This window comes from Molothrus ater, chromosome 10 (genome assembly GCF_012460135.2).
Source record: "Molothrus ater isolate BHLD 08-10-18 breed brown headed cowbird chromosome 10, BPBGC_Mater_1.1, whole genome shotgun sequence".
Classification (NCBI taxonomy): Eukaryota; Metazoa; Chordata; class Aves; order Passeriformes; family Icteridae; genus Molothrus; species Molothrus ater.
This window is the reverse complement of record NC_050487.2, coordinates 17,729,079-17,748,357: the sequence shown is the minus strand read 5'-3', so window position 1 is coordinate 17,748,357 and position 19,279 is coordinate 17,729,079. Positions and strand designations below refer to the sequence as shown.

At 40.6% G+C, this 19,279-nt stretch overlaps 1 protein-coding gene across 5 annotated transcripts in view; it reads right to left on the bottom strand.

Annotated features, from left to right (window-relative positions):
• MCF2L2 (MCF.2 cell line derived transforming sequence-like 2) overlaps positions 1-19,279 on the bottom strand; it is a 154,359-nt gene that overhangs the window by 16,636 nt on the left and 118,444 nt on the right. For all 5 annotated transcript variants that reach the window (XM_036388655.2, XM_036388658.2, XM_036388656.2 and 2 more), the window contains exons 19-26: positions 16,887-16,979; positions 16,287-16,379; positions 13,904-14,029; positions 9,654-9,875; positions 8,306-8,398; positions 7,818-7,896; positions 4,689-4,761; positions 1,531-1,640 (exon numbers count right to left, since the gene is read on the bottom strand). In XM_036388655.2, coding sequence (XP_036244548.1) covers positions 1,531-1,640; positions 4,689-4,761; positions 7,818-7,896; positions 8,306-8,398; positions 9,654-9,875; positions 13,904-14,029; positions 16,287-16,379; positions 16,887-16,979 — 889 coding nt within the window. The remainder of the gene's footprint in view (positions 1-1,530; positions 1,641-4,688; positions 4,762-7,817; positions 7,897-8,305; positions 8,399-9,653; positions 9,876-13,903; positions 14,030-16,286; positions 16,380-16,886; positions 16,980-19,279) is intronic.

Here is a 19,279-nt window from a genome sequence, read left to right as displayed (position 1 = left end):
GTAGAAAACTCTGCCACAGCCACTTACAAATAAGAATAACAAAACTGAAATAGTTTGTCAATAGTCAACCCTCCCCTTCTGTACTGCAGAAACTCCCCAGTATTTTAAAATAATGTGTTCACATTAACTACACCGATATTGGAAGCATTTTACAGGCAGTAGGTGGCACAAAAGAGACAGTTTTGGCAGAGCCCCAGGCTGTGTGCCGGGTGTTGGGACATTTTTGAGTTCAGCCCCCTGCAGAGCCCCAGCCCTAGGTGCCTCACAGGACACAAACTCGCGTTTTGGTGGGACATCTAGAGCTGGAGAGCATTTTGCTGGCTCTGCAGAGCGAGGTTTGCAGCTGAGGATGCACAGGGTACCCGAATCACCAAAGAATGGACTCACTGCCCACCCCTGCAGGAAGAGCCACCCACCAGAGGACGAGGATGCTCTGGGCTGAGCCAGTGGGATCCCAGCCAGAGCCCTGAGGAGCTGCTCATGGGAAAGCAGAAGACAGAAGAATGACAATCAGCAGGAATGTGAGCCCCGTTCCCACACTCTAGAGTAAGCTGGACAGTTAGAAAACATCAGTAATCTTCTTGGAGTTTTTTTTTTTTAAGTTTATAAATTTAAAAGGAAAAGCTACTTTTCCACTTTTTGAATTAGAAAAAAAAAAGTCCAAATGTTTTAAAAATAAAATTTTACTGAAACAAAATTTTAAGATTAGGTTTTTTAATGAAGAATATGTAACTTTTTTCCAGCATGAAAACCTAATGCAATTAAAAATCTTTTGGTGAATAGCTTTTCTTTTCCAAGAGAGACATTCCATTTTCTTCTAAAATATCTTTATTTATAATGGGGCTGTTACTTTATGCCTCATTTGGGTATTAATCTCTTAAGACCTCACAATTTTCTTTTTTCATTTTAGTAGAAAATTCTTTGTTCAACATTAAGAAATACTGCCTAAAAGAGAAACTGCTGTCAATAGATTTTCTCTTCCTGCTGTCAGATGAGATTCCATTTCTTTATAGTGTTTATTTTAACTTCTGTTGTATAGAAGACCTATTGTGCTTATGGCCCCAAATAATGGAGGGACTTTCTGTGACTGCCTGTGGGTTTATTTACTGTACACCTGAGGAAAACTGATATACACAGAGGAGGCAAAAAACTCTCCTTGACTTAAACAAAGAAATCAGTTAGCAAAGTCTGTAGAAAAAAATTTAAATTAAGTATGTCTAGAAATCAACTTCACCAGGAGGCAGCTGGTTAAAACACATATGCTATTGTCCCCTAAGTTCTATTTTTAAACAACACAAGTTGTATAAAGAGCACTATAAAGCATCAAAACTCAGACTTAAAAACCCTAAACTGGTGATGTCTTTTGGTGCTCACAAATTTTCATGGTACAGTCATTCAGCTTTGTAGCATTGGTTTTTTGATGTTGGGTTAAAATAATGTAGATTTAAAGTAACCTCATCAAACTCCAGGAATATATGCAAATATAAAAATATTACCCTTTGGAAGCAAAAGCTCTGTGAGAACTCCTACCTCTCTTTTGTCTGGCGCTGGGACTGGAATTCCTGTTTTTATTGTTAGATGCATCCACATTTGATGTCTCAGATTTGTTTTCATATATACTTGATGACTTCCTGCTATACCTTGGGACAAAAGAAATATAAAAATAGTAACATTCCTGTTAACATCTAATAAAGCACTGAGCACTAAGCATTCTTCTTTACCCTCAAACATGGAAGCCTAAGGAACAAAGGACTGGTTTTAAAATGCTGTGTGCTATAAAAACCTGCATCTGTGCAGGCATGTGTGGTGGGAAAAACCCATCCTGCCTCCTCTGCACACCTACACAGTGAGGGATGTGCTTCTTCAGAGTTGAGAAGGGAAAAATGGAGAAACAAGCTGGTTGCACAAGTTCTTTTTGCAAGTGCAGCAGATTTGAAAGGTTGGAGTGGGAAGCCAGGTAAGAAAAAACAACCCAGACTTTCCTTCCTTTGCAGCATAAATACATTTGTCTCCAGCAGAGAAATGGATACTGGATGGTCATGTAGAGGTCATACCATGCATAAGCAACATACGAATTCTATTGGCTTCCCCAGCTTCTGTTTCTTCTGCTCTTTGGAGCATGAATCCCAGGGGGATATCCCTGTCTGCAGCTGAATCACAAATGGGAGGATCCACCTTGAGAAACCTGCCCAGGTACTGCCCTGGGTAATGGGACTGAGGCCCCTGTCCCAGGTTTGTAGGACATTCAAACTGCAAGGTTTTCTTGTGGTTCTTTGCAAATGGCTGGTGGTTTAATTTGGATGTTTGACTGTTATCTTTGGCAGACTGCTCCACACAAATCATTGTATTTACACATTTGAAATACTCTTTGCCAAAGTGCTTTTTATTGACACGTATCAGCAATTAAACTGCTCCTTGCAATTAACTTGTGAACTGCTGTAAGGGAAGGTCCAAGATACATCATTAACAACTTAAAAACATTTTAAATACTAGGGATCTGTAAATACCTTTTCTAAATATAAGGTAGTCCAGGACTCATTGTTTTGCATTTGAACTTCTGACCTGTTTCTGATGGAATCCTAGCAAGGTCTCTGTTACCTCCTGTACTCCATCAAAATGTGATTTTGCAGCCTCATGTCGGGTACCAAATGGGGCTCAAAATAAACATGGGAACAAATCCAAAGCACACTCACATTTCCTTATTCTTTTTCCTCTCTTTCTTCCCAGCTAGGCTGGGATAACTGTGAAACATGCAGCTGACAGAGTTAAAGATTTACAGCTGTGAGAAAGACACCAAGAAAATAAAAAAGCTTTTCTGAAACAGCATCTGCAGCCAAATTCCAAGAGTTTGTGTTTATCCATGTTCACGGGATATTTTTACATGAATGTATGACTGCATCAGTCATTTCCAACAAAGCAGATAGTTAAGCAGTTAGAACAATAAACTATTTAATTTTCATGTGTTTAAATACTTTAGAAAACAATACAAAGGGATCATTTCATTATCAATGAAATGCAGCAGCCATCCCTTGAGAGAGAGATACAGCAGCAATAGATACCACTGGGCATCCCATTTTAGAATTAACAGTGAATTTTGTGGAAGAACTTGGGGAGAGAGAGAGAGAGAGAGAGAGAGAGAGAATTGAAATAGATTGAACAGGATTTAAGGACACAGTAACTGCCTGTGTGTAGGACACTGGCTCTAAGTGTTCCTTTTCCCAAAACCTCAGCTCCAATCCCAAGTCAGGTCTGCCTTATCTCATGGAATTGCAGTCCCAAGTGATGTTGGTGGCATGTAAACAGTAAAGAGGATAGTCTTTGTCATGGGACAGGTACAGCTTGGGGAGGGGAAAGCATCCAGCAAACAGATTTCCCCAGTGTCACAGCAGAGGTTTGCCAATTCCCAACAAACAGCAGAGTCACTGTCACACATGGGCCGACCAGGAGTAGGTGTCTGTTGGGTAGATAACATGGCAGTGATTAATCAGCCTCCTTCTGCTGGCAGAGCACTGGTGGTGCTGGCTGCTCTTTAGCAGATGCTGTCCCCACTGCCTCCAGCACCTCTCACAGCTGGGGCTGCTTGGTCACATCAGCCTTGAGCACAGACTGTGCCATGTGCTGCCTACTGCAGTCCAGCCTCTTCCTTGTCCCTCCTTGTCCTACTCCCCCAGCAATCCAGAACAGGCTGCAGAAAGGGCTCCCCAGTCTGAGGAACTCTGGATCCACCATTTCACATCAACTCCTGCACAGTCAGCTTGATGCTGCGATTCTGCTGCCCCAGCTTATCTTGGGGACACGTATAATAACAAATAAAGGGGCATCCTGAACTTTGTGCCATTCATCACAGCCCAAAACATTTGTTCTTTCATGAAGACTCGCTGTATTCTTCCTGTTTCTATAATAACCCAGCATTTGGAGAAGGAGCATCTGACCTCTCCTTTTCTGGCACAGTTGGCAGAGTGAGGACAACACTTCATTTTTCCTTTGCTTTAATCCACTCTAGGACAAATAACTGATCATATGGCATTTCTTCCTGGAGTTAATTTTCTGCTGACATATTTTGTCTGTAATTTCTGCTCTGGAAAATCTCACTTTAAGAGCCTTTTAAGAAGGACACACATCTGGATTCTTCTGAAACATTTTTGTGATTGCACTTCATATCTTACTGGAATAATTTTCTCCTATCCCCAAGGTGGTTCTGCTGAAAGATTTCCACCCTTGAACCCTAAAAAAAGCAAATTAACCAAGCCTAGAGAAAATATGGTGCAGGATTAATAGCACTACATCTGTTTGATATTTCTTGCATTGAGTTGTACAGCTCTCAAAGGCTGGCTGTTACCTGGGATCTCCTGGCTTGGTTGATCCTGCTAAAATTTTACAGTGAAATTCCATGCCAACTTACATTAAACTTGCCCAGCAACTGGGTCATTACAGAACTTTGCTGGCAGCTCCATTTAAGATCCTGGAAATGTTCCAATACTTTTTAACTAAACTTGAGTTAGTCTTTGAAATTAATTCTGCATTGTGATATAACTTCTTTCTTGAGCAAATCTGTGTTTATTTATCTTTAAAGAATTTGAAGACAATTGAAGGAAGCTAAACACAAAAACCTATGAATTTATGTACTGCAAAAGCACAAATGGAAGGCAAAACATGGCCCTGATATGTCAAGGCAGCTCTGTGGTTACCTGCTTGCATTGGAGGAATCCATTGGTGCATGATACACACTCTCAGTGATTCTTTGGTGCAGTTGACTTGCTTCTGTTAAAAAAAAAGTAAAAAGAAGCTGCTCCAAAATGTTTCAATTGCTTCTGTTTTTATGTAGAAGGTGGGATAGAGAAACAGGAGAGGAGAGATTTTGACTGCCACTGCAATCAAAATGGAATGCTTGTACTTGAAGAGAAAGGCATATTAAGATCTTAATGAAACCTTTTAGCTCACCAAACAACTCACATTTTTTTCACCACATAAGAGATTTCTTTCCCTACTACCTTCCCTTTTCCCAGTACCTCTTCCTAGCTAACTGCATGATATTGATCTGGAGAATGGATAATGGCCTTTTACCCAGAATACAAGTTTTGTGGCTCACAGCTTTGTCTGGATTCAGCAACACATGTCCATCAGTCCTTTTGCATACTCAGCCACATAGCAGAATATATCCCTATCTCTCGGCAGAATGCTTTTGCTCAGCATCCTGGAAAACAGTCATCAGAAAATGTTATATATCCCACTTGTTCACTCTTTTTGCAGGGCCACAAGGTAGCAACAGACTTGTACTTTGTCCAGTAAATGCTGAGTGAGGAAAAATTATAAGACAGTTGCTCAGAGCCTGGATTTCAGGGCCAGGAGAGTCAGACACTGAGAAGTGAGGAGACAGTGGAAGGAGCTGCTTTCAAACTCTCCTATTGCTGAGATCCCTGGGCTATTTCACTCTGAAAAAGATGAACCTCCTATCAGTGAAAGAGACATGACAAGGGGATGAGGCAGCACTGAAAGATTAAACTCTGGTAGTTTGTTGGTGGGGTAGAAATGCCCATGCTGGCTGGGGAGTGGGAAGTAGCTCCATTCCTGGGTTTGGCAACTGATTCATGGACTTACACAAATCCCTTAAGCTGTATCAGTAATTCCTTTGCCTGCAAGAGAGAGGCATTCTTGGGGATTGATGGATCAAGATGCTGCCCAAATGCTCCATGCTCACTGCAGTCTCTGACAGGGCTGGGTACACACCAAGTGTTTGGACACCAGTGATCCATATTTTAACTATTTATCCCATCCTGTGGCCACCTTCTCTGCCCCTCACTCATCCACCTCAGCTGGTTCCTTCCAACATTCCAACCCCCTGTGCAACTCCTAACCACAGTCATTAAAAACAGCCAAAAAACCAAATATATCCCTCTTCCTTCTCCCATTGCAGTGGACAGTTGTAAAAATATCCAGTCTTGGATTAAGGCCTCTTCTTTTGTGAGTCATTAAAAAAAGAAACTTTAAAACCACAGGACAAAGCATGTGCTTCCTGACACCAGTTATTGTAGTAAGGGGTTGGATTCATGTGAGCATTTAGGAAAAGGCAATGGGAAGAGCTGGAATAGCATATGAGATACAATTTATATCCTCTGACTGCTGTTCTGCTGGATTCACAATAAAGGAAAGCTTGACTATATTCACAGAGTAGGATGAAAGTCACCCTTGGATGGTCTCGAGACCAGACTGAATAAAGTCCTGAGTAACCTTGTTTGACCAATAACTGACTCTGCCCTGAGCTGGACTTTGGACTGTCATGTCCTGACGTCCCTTGAAAGCTGAAATATTCTAGAATGGTATGATCTTAGTGCAAAACAATAAAGAAGATCAAAATAGAAATGTTTCAATCAGTCTTGATTCCAGTATATTTTTCTCTGGAAAATGCAAAGCAACTCTAATAGCTAATAGGTCTTGTATGCTATAGAGATTTCACAAATGCTCATCTGGGTAACATACAAGCTTAATTTCCTTTGCCTAGAAACACAAATAGAGGAGTAGCACTCTATCCTATTAAATATGTACATTTTCTCCATTAGCAACTCTTTGTGGTAGCCTAAGTAACCAGCTTTTATACTTCAGAAGCAAATATTACAAACCATATCAGAAAGTCTCTAGATCCAGTCCTGAAACTGCACTAAAAAGAATCTTGTGGTCTTTCCTTAGCAGTTCCTGATGAACTAATCACAGTAAAATTCAGAATAAAAAGGAGAAAAGATGAAGGAAAGATCAGTAACACCAGACCAGAGCAGTAAACATTGTAAATAAGCGTATTGTTATGGGTTGGATTCAATTGCTAACATTCATAATTGTTTCCTTGTACCTAAGGAGGATGCAAGAACTCATTGTCTTTGTGAAACAGGCAATTAAAATAGAGGTGACCTCTAAAGTTAAAGCACAGACACAGGTTTCCACCTTGGACAAAGTCTGCTCAGGAATTTGAAGGATGTGGGTGGAGAGGCTTTGCTGACCTTTCTTTAAAGGGAGATGAATGTATGAAAGAAACAGAAACTGACAGACCAAGGTGAGAGGCAATGCCAAGATTCAGGAAAAGTCTGTGGGGTTTTTTGTCCTAAGAGAATAAATAGAGTAGCATCCATGACAGCTATCATCACTATGGTCTTCTGCTATCTGAAATAACCAGACTGAATTTTGTCTGCCTGGGATTCAATATCTTATATAAAAAAGGGTGTCATTAGGTATTTAGGAGGCTTCAATCATTGACAGTGTTGAACACATCACAAACCACCTTCATAGTGACATCTCAGTGAGTGAGGGAAATGTCATGAACCATGTTTTACAGGGAGGTCACTAAGATGGAAAGATGGGAAAATTGACATTTAGAACATAAGGTGGGGGTGACTAGATTTGAAACAAAAAACCCTCAAAGCCCAAACAAAACAAAGCAAAGACTAAAACAGAGGAGCATTTGCTGTGTCCAGTCATGGATGTGGAAGGAGACCTTTTGATCCAGGAGACACAGAGTGCACATCCCATCTCCTCACATGCTGAGGTAAAAGGATGCTTCTGGAGTTGTGGCTTGAGAGGGACAACAGAGGAAAACCATGTTCCTTGGAGTAACTGTAAATGGAATAGTTATCCCTGTCACTTCTAAAAGCCCAAGAAATTTTCTTTCATCAGGACACGGCTTTAAATCCCAGCAATGCCGTAACTGCCCAGCTGGTCCTTGCTGGCTTCACTGGGGGTACTGGCTGGCACTGAAGCTGTCCCAGCCCCATATTGCCACACACAGCTACAGGGGAAGGACACATTCCCAGCTGCTGCTCTGTGAGCCCTACCTCTGCATGCCTCCAGCTGTCCTGTCAGGACTTTGCGGATCTCTGAAATCCAGGTGTTTTTCAGCTCAACAGAAGATGCCTGAGAACAAAAGAGGACAAGGCAAAGGAGATCCAGTTAAAACAGGCTGCCAATCACTGGGCTGCCCCGACCTACACTGGCTCTCAGTTTTGCCAAGGATTGGAACACTGTGGCCAGCTTTGAGCAAAACAGACACTCCTCAAGATGGAAAAGTTACTACAAATCCAAAGTCCCGTCCTTGCTTTTCTGTCCAGCATTCCAAGGAATTTTCTATTACTTTATTTCTTCTTCTGGCCAAAATCCTGACTATTTTCACAACAAATTAGCCATTTCAGTGCCTTTGAAAGTGCTTCACCAATAAAGCTTTCAATGGCTATTGTTTCTGGAGTGTACAGGACAGTGAACATTCTTAAAAACAATTCAATTGAAAGGAAGTATAGCCCTTGGAGACAAAAAGGAAAGTCATTACCTGAATGATATAGACTTCTTCTCTGCCATTATACCAGATCTCAAACTTCTTATTATCCCCTTTTACGTTTTCTGTAATGCCCACAGTGCTCATCTGTTTCAAAATAGAAAACAAGAAGCTGGAATCTGGAAAATATCAATAGTCTTTAAACTTCATTCTCTGAGGAGCATTTTTAAAAGGCTGTATTCACTTCTGATACCTTTGGGAGTCATTAAAAGTAAAATTCAGAGCATGTTATTTCTCAATATCTAATTTGTCATTCATCTTTTTGATTGCTAGAGGGAAAAAGAATGTTCAAAATTAACCCAAGCTAATGTCTGATCTTGAATTTATCCTCTTTTCTTTTATTGCTTCATCTGTGGATCAGTTTTCAACTCCATCCTGGCTCTTGTTCACCTTGATAAATTCTCAGTTTTAGGACTGTTTTTTTCACTTGCTATCCCTGACCTCTTGAGGTGGGAGAGAAAGAGGGATGGAATAGGGCTTTGTGAAATTTAATGACCAGTCTGCAAGTCCAGATGACACAAAAAACCTGAAGAAAAAAAATCTGGATTTCTTAAATGAAAAATTCTTAATCACAGTCTTGAAGTTCAGCTGCTACTAACCAGCTTCTCATCTTATTACTGTATTTGCTCATGCCTCTTGTTCACATCAGCATTAGTTTAAAGATTTAGACAGTGTTATGCCACCATTCCTTCTATCTCTACAGGAAGAAACTTGAAATACTTATATGAATTGGTTCAAGCCTTAAAGCAGGTTCTGTTACAATTCCTGTCTGGGTACCCTGAAATAAGTTTGGAACATTGCACTTGATGACCTGTGTTAGCTGGGTAAAGTCACAAGTGTCACACCAATGTGCTTAGAGGGAAAATGTGGCCTACTTGTGATTGCCACCTTAAAATGTCCTGACTCATATCTGGAAATTTCGCTCTTGCAAATAAAAGGGCACTTCTACTGCACTGATTCATCTGTAGGTGTTACTGCCACAGAAAATATCTGCTCAGCTGTGCCAATAGTAAAACTTGCCATAGAACTGCACCTGGAGGATGCCCATAGGCAGAGCAATGACAGATGCAGGTCCATCCAGTCTGGCTTCTCTTTATGGGATGCTGGGCAAGATCACACAAGGTGCCTCTTTGTGTCAAGTTGCAAAGAACGAGGTTCACATCTGCAGTTGCAGGATAGATTGGTCTGTCTCCAGCCCAAAACTAAATGGGAGCTGTCATTTATTCAGGGGTGCAAGACAGCTCCAAACATGTGCACCTTCTTCAAATCCCCATGTGGGCACATCCCTGCCTGTGAGAGCACCAGACTTATTTCCCTCCCCCACCATCAGTGCATTTATTACCTTTAATGAATTTTTAAAGCTGTATGAAGCTGTCTTCTCATGGCCATCGGTGTTCTCCTCCCGTTTCTTGCAGAAAAGTAGCATCTTTGTATAGAGGAAGAGGTGTCTCTGCATTGGTTTGAATCTAGCCAAGTCCTTCACCTTGTTGTGCCCCTTCTTGTGGTCAGTCCATACGTTGAAGGAACCCTGCATCAACAGCTTGCCAAGCTCACTGACATCCCCCTAGCAAGCAAGGAAAAGAGAGAGCATAGATGATCACACTCAAACCAGGGTAGTCCCAGGCACAATTCATTCCTCTGCTGGTGTTTGAGTTTCCAGGCAGAGGCATCCCTAGTGTTGGAAAGTGCACGTGTCCCCCTGTGTGGTTTCTTCCCACAACCATTAACTCACTGGTTTCCATGTCCATAATTCCCAGTTTGTCTCCCCACACATAGTTAGCATTTAAGATCCACCTCAGGATCTCTCTGGATGTGACACACAGGCTGTCCCCTCTGGTGACCTCAGAGGAAGCTTCTGCTGACAAAAACTGGGTTTCAAGGCCCCTGACTCCAAGGCAGTAGGAAGGGCCAGTGCAGTCCAATACCCAAAAAAGGCTGTGACTCTGGAAGATCTAGTTTCAGTTTCCACTCTTGTACAAGCTTCCTCCATCCCTGGGCAAAACCTTGAAAGAGCTCAAATGCCTGAAGTCATGGATCAGTGCCTAGAGCTGTGTAGGTATGTAATTCCCTCCTGTTTCAAAATAGTCTTTACAAGCTTTGTCAATAATTTCTTGGCTCACCATCTGCAAACTATGCAACACTGCACAGCCCTGGGCAAAGAGGGAGTGAATGCACCAAGGAGCCATAAAACTACCTGAGGGAGAGTGAAACCAGGCAGGAATAAGACCTTTCTAAATTAAAGCTCTTGTCTGAAGGGAAAATACTTCAACTGATATAAATATTTAGCTCAGATGCCACCAGAGCAATCCCACATTAAAAGTGGAGGAATGTGGGTATATAAGAAATGGCAATGCCTATATGGTAATGGGATTCAACAAATTATGATAATCATAACTATCTTAACACAAGTTTTCCTAGGAATGCTTTGTATAATAAGTTGAGGAAATAAGCCCAGTCCATTATTAAAGTACTTACTTTCAACATTTTCATGTTCTGTTGATTATAAGGTGAAGATGTTGGGTCCAAGTGGGAATGTCTCATTTCTTATACTAAGAATTGCAACCTGCTCTCCCTCTCACTCCCCCTCCTCTATCCTACATTCAACTGCAAAACCAGAGCTTTATTTGGTACTTTTACACTCTATATCAGTGTATTATTAGACTCTCCAAACTATTCAGAAAACCTCAGCAATTTAGATAAGTCTGTCATCTCTAATATATAGACCTGGATCTTTTCTTTGTGCATACAGTACTGGGGGTGTTTGTATTTATATGTGCATGTAGCTATAAACTGCAAGCCCGTGAAAAGCACATTGATATGTAGAGATAAATTAAAAACAAACAAAAAAAACCAACAAGCATATTTTCTACATGGTTCTGATAATGGTGAGAGGCTCCTGTCACTCCAGGCACTGCTCAATACAGCACTGAGATCCAGAAGCTCAGTTCAACTCTTGTGACAGGTCTGTCTCTCCAACCTTGAACCCCTTGAGATTGGGATAATAGTGAGTGAAGTGGGAGACAAGAAAGAGACAGACATGGATGACAGACTGCAGCAATCCCACAGCAGACTTTGAATATTAGCCCACAAGCACTGCACTGTCTTCAGTGTAGGCAGCAAATAGGAGAACACTGTTTCTTCTAATTTCTGCTAGTGGACAGCAATACTTTATTCTAAAGGAAGTTTCTTTAAAGTGGAGGATTTGATCACTATCTCAAATATAATTATTCCCTATTAGAGCAATACATAGTATCTCATGTTTATGGAAGATGAGCAATACATAATGACAATTTATAAGAATTTCTCATCATAATTCATAGACAAACTACCCAGGCCAGATTGTGTACAAATATTGGGATAATAATAGGAAACACATCTAAATCTTCTGCTCTCTGAGCTTTATTCTACTTCTTCTTTTTTTTTTTTTTTTTGTGGTTTTGCCTAAAAATAAAAAACATACACCAATCCAACCCCAGACTTACATGTTAGCAATTTCTTACACAAGAGTTCAGCTCCTCAAATCTGCATGTGCCCAAGTTCAAGAAACAGAATGTGCAATTGGGAGCATTCATAAGCTGTCCCAAAACCTGCTTCCCTACTGCCATAATATCCCTCTCTGAGAGGTTTCCCAGGCAAGTATTTCTATCATGGCTGTGTGGGAAAGACTCCACAAGATGGAGTCTGGTTTCACTGTCTATGGGAGGTTTTTACTTGGCATCACAGCTGAGCACCTGGGACAGGTGGAATAGGGAGAAGAAATTAGTAGGTACATCCTCTTTCATACTTTCACCCCACTTAAAAATCATGTAACAAAGCATCTCAGGAATGCTGTCAGCATTGGGCTACACAGTGGCCATGTCCTACTGTGCCATGTTTTGCAGTTCAGCTAAGAAAGCAGAGGCAAAAATCTAGTCCTTAGAGTTACTATCTGGTATTTCATGAAAGGCTGGAAAATTCAAAAGTAAAAGTTGAAAAGGAACATTGAATTCCTGAGTAGAAAACTACTCACACTTTAAAGCAAGGAATAGACAAAAGGATGACCACAGCATTTATAGGGACAGGAATCTGGATAAATCCCCCCTACTCAGGATAGTATGTTACATTTCTTGGAGAAGCTCTTCTTCCCTTCCCTTTACAGAACTGTTCTGAAATAAATTTTTTGCTGAATTGCTCTAAGTACATACATTTAAACTGAGAAATACAGGAGGAAAACTACCTTTCTCTTTGGGAATTAATAAGAAACAGTGGAAATTGGGAGGTAGAAGGTGTGCTGTATCTATGATACAACCTTCCCATGTCCATGTTGACTGGTTCAAGTCTGCAATAATAATATACAGGCTCTAAAGAGTTTTTCTAAAATTAACTAAAAGGAGTCTCCAAGACTCTCAGACTTAGCCATGACCAGATTGGATTAAGTATATGCTACTTTATTTAAGTTTGTCAGGTTTAGGAGATCTAAGACTGTATTTATGACCTGTGGTGTTTCTCTGATCCACAATCACCACTCCTATTCAGTGTTTGCCAGTTCAATGAGGTGGCAACTGCTTCACCTTCAACCCAGTGCAGCTACTGCAGGCAGAACTCAAATTCTCATCCCAAATGTAATGCACAGTCCACATCTCCAGCTGTGTGCAGCAATGGATCTCTGACAAGCAGTTAAATGAGCAACTGCATTTATTTATAAAATCATGTTGGCAGCAGGCATGGGTTCCTCAGCTACCAGGTGCAGATGCACTTGCACTAAAGAGAACTATAGAAATCAAAACTCCTGGGGCCACTCCCATCCTGATAACCAGAATAACTCTTCCCACTCAGACATTGTCTGTACAGACCTCAGCACCTTCTCAGGAAGTCAGATTTTGCACAAAACATTTTTTCTGGATTAAAGCCTGTTACCGTGATGTAAGAATTCTTTGAACAATACTCAGTATATTGTTTCTTTCTTGACATTTTCACCCTGCAGCTATTTCAAAATGGGCAACCACATGATTCTCAGGCCTCATTTTGCCAGGCTTATTTCTCCTTTATATGTCAATCACTTCCACTTCTCACTTAAGGGCTCGTTTTATGTAGTCAGCCCTAGTTCTTGAAAGTCATATGACTTCAATGCAGCTTCTGCAGAGACATATATTTGTGCCCTTTGATTTGTACCGTGGTTGTTATTTCACATTTCAGATAACAAGCTTGCCAATCACTGGCACAGATTCCATTACCCACTTTAAATGAAAGCCACATTTTTCTCCCTAAGTGCAAAAGATTTGAAAACACTTGAGTTGCACAGGAGCCACAAAGTTTCAGCAAATTTCTTAAGTTAGTTTTGCTACACTTGTACCTCTCACCTACAAATGAGTTTGGGGTGCAATTACTCAAAAGTCCTGCATTTGCCCCATTATTCCCCCACATTCACACTCCAGCTCCACATGACAGGGGTGCTGAGATGTATTTTTGGTCATCACAACACACCTCTGAGTGCCACCCTTCAGGAATGTGGCACAGGCTCCATAAAGCACAGTACCAGCCACAGGCACAGCATGGTCAGTGGTGATAGGAACATGGGATGGCTCAGACCAGAGGAGGAGCAGCAGCAGTTACCTCATATCCTGTGATTGCTATCTGGTGCATGGAATCATTTACTGATTTGATGATATCAAGCACTGTGGCCAGGGCTTCTTCCAATTCAGCAGTGCCTTCTGAGTTCTTGCTGCACTTCAGCATTTCCTGATTTAAAAAAGATATGGGGAATACTTGAGAACTTCTGATACCAGGAGTCACTGTAAGACAATCCTCCTGGAATTTGTGTTGCATAAACAAGTAGCAGAACTAGAGGAAAACAAAAGAGGAACAAAAAAACCAAAAAAACCCCAAATATGACATTCACCAGGGTGGTCACTGAGGACACACATTTTGATCTTTTGAACATTTTCAAGTTTAAAGGGTTCATTTAAGATGAGACAGGACCATTCTGACGTATTTACAATTAACTCCTTGCATGTCATAGAATTACATCCAGGGTTTTTGTTTTTCTTCACATCTGCTAGAAAAGAAACTTAGTATAATTATTTCAGCTGTTAGACAGTTCCCCATTTTCTTCTCAAATTAGTTGCAAAAGGTACTTACTACCACTGTTAAAAATACAAATTAATTTCTAGTCTGAATTTGGCAGGTTTGACATTCTGCATTTTGAGTTTGGAAATATTTTAATCCAAAAGCTGAGGCACTTGTGTTTCTGTAAAATAGGGATGCAAAAAGATAGTTCCTGCAAACCTCAAACAGCAGCAGTCTGTCCTCAAGTGCTTGGGTAACCAGGGATTAGAAGGTAAAAGCAGGATGCATTCCTACAGTACCTGCTGCAGATTTTCCAAAATGAGGATGGATCTCATGAGATATGAGCATGCTGCTTTTATCAGCATGAGCACATTAGCTAAACTGATTGAAACCAGAGTAATTGTGCAGTAATTGTGACCCAAAATTCAAATCCAATCTGCCCACCACTCAAGGCACACAACTTCTTAAGCACTTGTTTGTTACCAATTTTTCACTGGCTTCCATTTTTCTACACTTTTAAATGCTCCTGCAGCCAGGGAAGGAGTGCACCATCTTCCCAGACCTCATAAACCCTGACAAAGTAAACGCCAGTTCCAGTGTGTTGTTGCTAAGTACAAAACTGGTCTGACCAGCTTCAAACCCCAATGGCTGAGACCTGTTTTGCTTGAGAATTTTACTCCTTGATCTAATCTTGGTTATATTTACAGGCATATTTCAAATTAAAAGTAAAATCTGGTTTACTCTTGCTTTCCTGGAGACCTTGACTTTTTTTCCCTTCTCACAGAATAGTTCAAGAAACAGAGTTCAAATTTATTTCTGGACTATGTTGATGTAAATCTACTGGAATCAGTGACGTTGCATCCTTGTCTATATCCATGTTCAATATTTGGATTCTATAGTTTTACATGAAGTCAATAAGCAGAAATACAAGAATGGCTGACCAGGTCCTCCCGTGGCTTATACTGGCACATTTTGAGCAGTGCCATAGTAGCTATTAGCAAGTTAAATGGCAACCTCAAATCTTCATTGCAAATTTCAATGCTAAATTTCAGGTCAGCACATAACCCTACTTTAAGCCCAGAGGCTTGAGAACAGCATGTAATTCACCTTCATTACTTTCCCATAGGGAAAGTCAGTAAATATTATTTTTAAGAACTGAGTAGATAGAGAGAGACATTTAAGCAACCAGCTTAAAAAGAAAAAAAAAATCATTGTTTTGAGTGTATATATTTTCTATTGCCTTCAGATCAGAATTTCAAGCATGGACCACTCATGGTTCCAACCAATCAAGAGTAAGTTCACATATTCACCTTACGGAAAAATGACAGACAATTTGTTCCTGGCTGTGTCTTTTAAAAAGAAGCAACAAAGGGAGTGGCTCCCTCTGAAAGGTTTGAGTCACAACCATGGGAAAATATTACTTCAGGGAGCTGAAAGAGTCCTGTTAAACAGGGACAGATGTTACTGACAGGATTTAAGGCATCAGTTCCTGTTTTTTGTAAAACCATATACTGATACAATAAAACCAAGCTCAATTTCTGTTTAAAGATAAATAAAACAATAAAATACTTACTGTCTTAGAAAGTAAGTACAATATATTATTTTATATAGAGCTATACATGTCATAGTATACTGCTATTACTTAGTATAAGTACTGCTAAGTAATAGCAGTTCCCAATATAAATAGATTAGGAGCTATGGGGAAAAAGTCTAATCTAAAATCTAAAATAGATTGGGAAAATGAAGTCCCTGTACAAGACTGTTTTCTACCATTTACAACTAAAAATGCTGAGTATTTGCTGAAGAACTGAGTAAGGATTGCTGAAGAACTGAGTAAGGATTTATTTCCACGTAGTAATGACTGATATGCAATTCTGGAAGTAAAGCAAGCCATACTTTGGAATTCTTTGCACTGTCATGGAGACATTACCTTTAGCAGCAGCTGGTACTTGGTGATTCTCTGAACTGGCTTTAAGAGATAAGCATCAAGTGAGAGCTTATGATCCAATTTACGCTGACATTCCTGTAGGAGACAACACAGAAGAAAAATAAAATTGTTTCTTGAAACATAGGCAAGTCACCAAGACCATTATCATTTGACAATCTGAGGATTATAAGTCTGTGAATTAATTGAGAGAGAAATTTGTTCCATCTGCATAGGAATTTCCGGGTTACTTATCCCACAGTGAAAATATATCTAAACAAGAGCTAATGTTTAGGTTCCACTTGGTGTTGAAATCTGGCATTCCCTGCTGATGAGATTGCAATCAGCTGGGATTTGCAAAGCAGCCAGCACTTTTTTGGTGTGGGTATAGCCTGCAGAGTCAGGCTCCTGTCCAAGAAATCTACCCACTGCTCTCCCTGCCCAGTCTCCTGTGGAGAACATCTTGACACACACTGGGCACCTGCCATCAATATAAAAAGCATGCAGGAAAGTCTGTGTTTTACTCTAGGTTTTCTAATCAATAGAGATACACAAGGAAAATGAGCTTTGAGGGTCTTGCACTGCTAGTCTGCAATGAAATTCCACCTGAAAAAAGATGCTGTCTCCACACTGTCTCCAGAGAGCTTCAGACCTTGGTTTGTTCTGACAGTACTTTTCATATATTTGGAGGTCCTCCTTCTGCAAGAAAAGAGTTTAGGTAAGGGAAGAAAAAAGAATCCAGAGTGTCTTCTTGAGTCACACTTTTTCTTACCTTCTATCCTAAGACATTAAGTAATTATTTACTCTGTATTTAAAAAACATACTGAAACCACCAAAACTACTTTTTACTTCTGATTAAGTTAAATACACCTGAAAGTGAGAATTTTTTCCCCTCACTTTTCACACAAAGCAGGGAGACTGCAGACTGGAAGACACATAATCCAACAGCAAAACCAGTATCTTTTTCAGAAGGGTGAATTGATGGTTTGGAGAAAGAAACAAAACAAAACAGAACAAAAAAGAAACATCAGAAATTTAAACTTTATTAATAATTTTATTAACAATACTGGCACAGACTGTAATCGTTAATGATTACTAAGGTTTAGCAGTTCAATAGACTTCAAAAATAGTGTTGGCTCTCAACAGTACAAGGACCAATTAAAAAGGAGGAAGTTTGTCCTGTTGATGTCCCAGGCCAGGCAGGGGGATGTACTTAAACCCTCTCTTCTCCAAATTAGAAGTGGGTGGATTCACTTTATTTAGCTTTGACTACACTCCAAGTGCTCTCACTGAGGTCCATGGCAAAAATCTCCCTGACTTCAATGAAAACAATCTCTACAAAAGCCCAGAGAGGGTGTTCTGAGCTCCCTGGCTCTGTGGGTGGATGCAGGGATGGGTGTTCCTCTGCCAGGACCTGGGCTGGCTGCCTGGGCACCCGGGTGGCCCCAGGGCAGTGCCTTGGGGCTCCTGAGCAGGGCTGGCTCTGCCCGACCAGCCAGGAGCTTCCCACCTTCATCTGCACCTATCCTGTTGGGATGTGACCTCAGCAAATCAAAGAAAACACCAAAAATAAATCTCAGCAATTCCTGGATTGTTCTCTGCGCTCTCAGCCCACCAGGCAGTTCCCATACACTCCTGCTGCAGGGAAATCACTTCCTTCTGTACAATTACCAGAAGAAATCAGCTTTTCTGCTGTCTTCCTCCACAGACCCATCCTGACATCACCCTGATGAATCAGCTGGGAAATCAGAGCTGTGCGATCTAACACCACACTGTGTCAAGGATTGTGCAATACAAAAACCTATTCTGTTGCAACTCTATAGAATATTTATGGTGCTGTTTCAAAATAGGTGCAGAGTTTTCTTCACAAAAATATAATTATTTGTACATGTTGCCCTGGAGGGAAGTTAGCAGGCGGTAAACCTCACAGAACCAAAAATAGCAACAAAGCATAATCAAGGATTACAATCTCATCCTAGCCCACAGAAACCTAACTGGACTGGGTAAGAAGAACAGAGAGAGCAACAGACAAGAGAACTATGAGGAGTAACAGAAAAGAACCAATTTAAACTTAAAGAAAATTTACAATTACCAACAATTTACCAGTAATTTGCCATAGTGGAACCACCCTATGCCAGTGCAATCTACTGCTGCCTAAATCAGTGACTCCTGCTAAGGCAGATACTTACATATTTAATTACAGCTTTAAGTTTTGCAATAGTGTTAGGAATAGAATTAGGCTCAGACTTTAAAATGCCAAGAAATAATTGATTGTCTAATTATTTAAATCCGTCTTAAATATTCCACACACATCTCTATTTTCATATGCAAAGGTTCTGACTTATTGCTGGTACTTTTACACCATGCTCCTCTATCCTGTAAAGCTTTTCCTTTCCACACTAATTTGGACCTTGAGAGCTCTGTAAGCTCCAATGTACATGGCATATAAGTACAGTTCCAATTATCTTTTTGACTGCTGATTTATGGATAATTTTTGCATTAGTCTAGAATTTAGACCTTTGAATCAAACTCACAGGTTTCTGGTCAGCTGCTACTATCCTTTCACAGGTAGATTCCTTTTCTAAATGCTTCTTTCTCCCTGAATAACCAAACGTCCCAACTGCTGGTTCCTATCAAACTATTCCCTCTTTTAAGGTTAGCACTATGAATAAGTGAAGAGTGGTAATCCACAGTGAATCACTCCTACCAGGAACTTCACCTGGTACATTCTGGTAAGCAGTCTGACACACCTTCGGTTCCATCCTGGGCATTCTTGCCTTAGTTTGGTAAGGTTTCCTTCTTCACAGCCCTTTGGAAAGCAGATCAGCCCAGAGCAGCCCCCCCTGTTGCTGATAAAGCACCAGAAGACCATTCTACAAGGATTTCAGTGTACATTCCTCCTGTCTTTGAATGCTGTGTAGTTCTTGACCACACAGAGCTGTAAGGAGGGTCAAGCATCTTGGTGATGGCAAAATAGCTGCCATGTGGGTAAAGTTAAG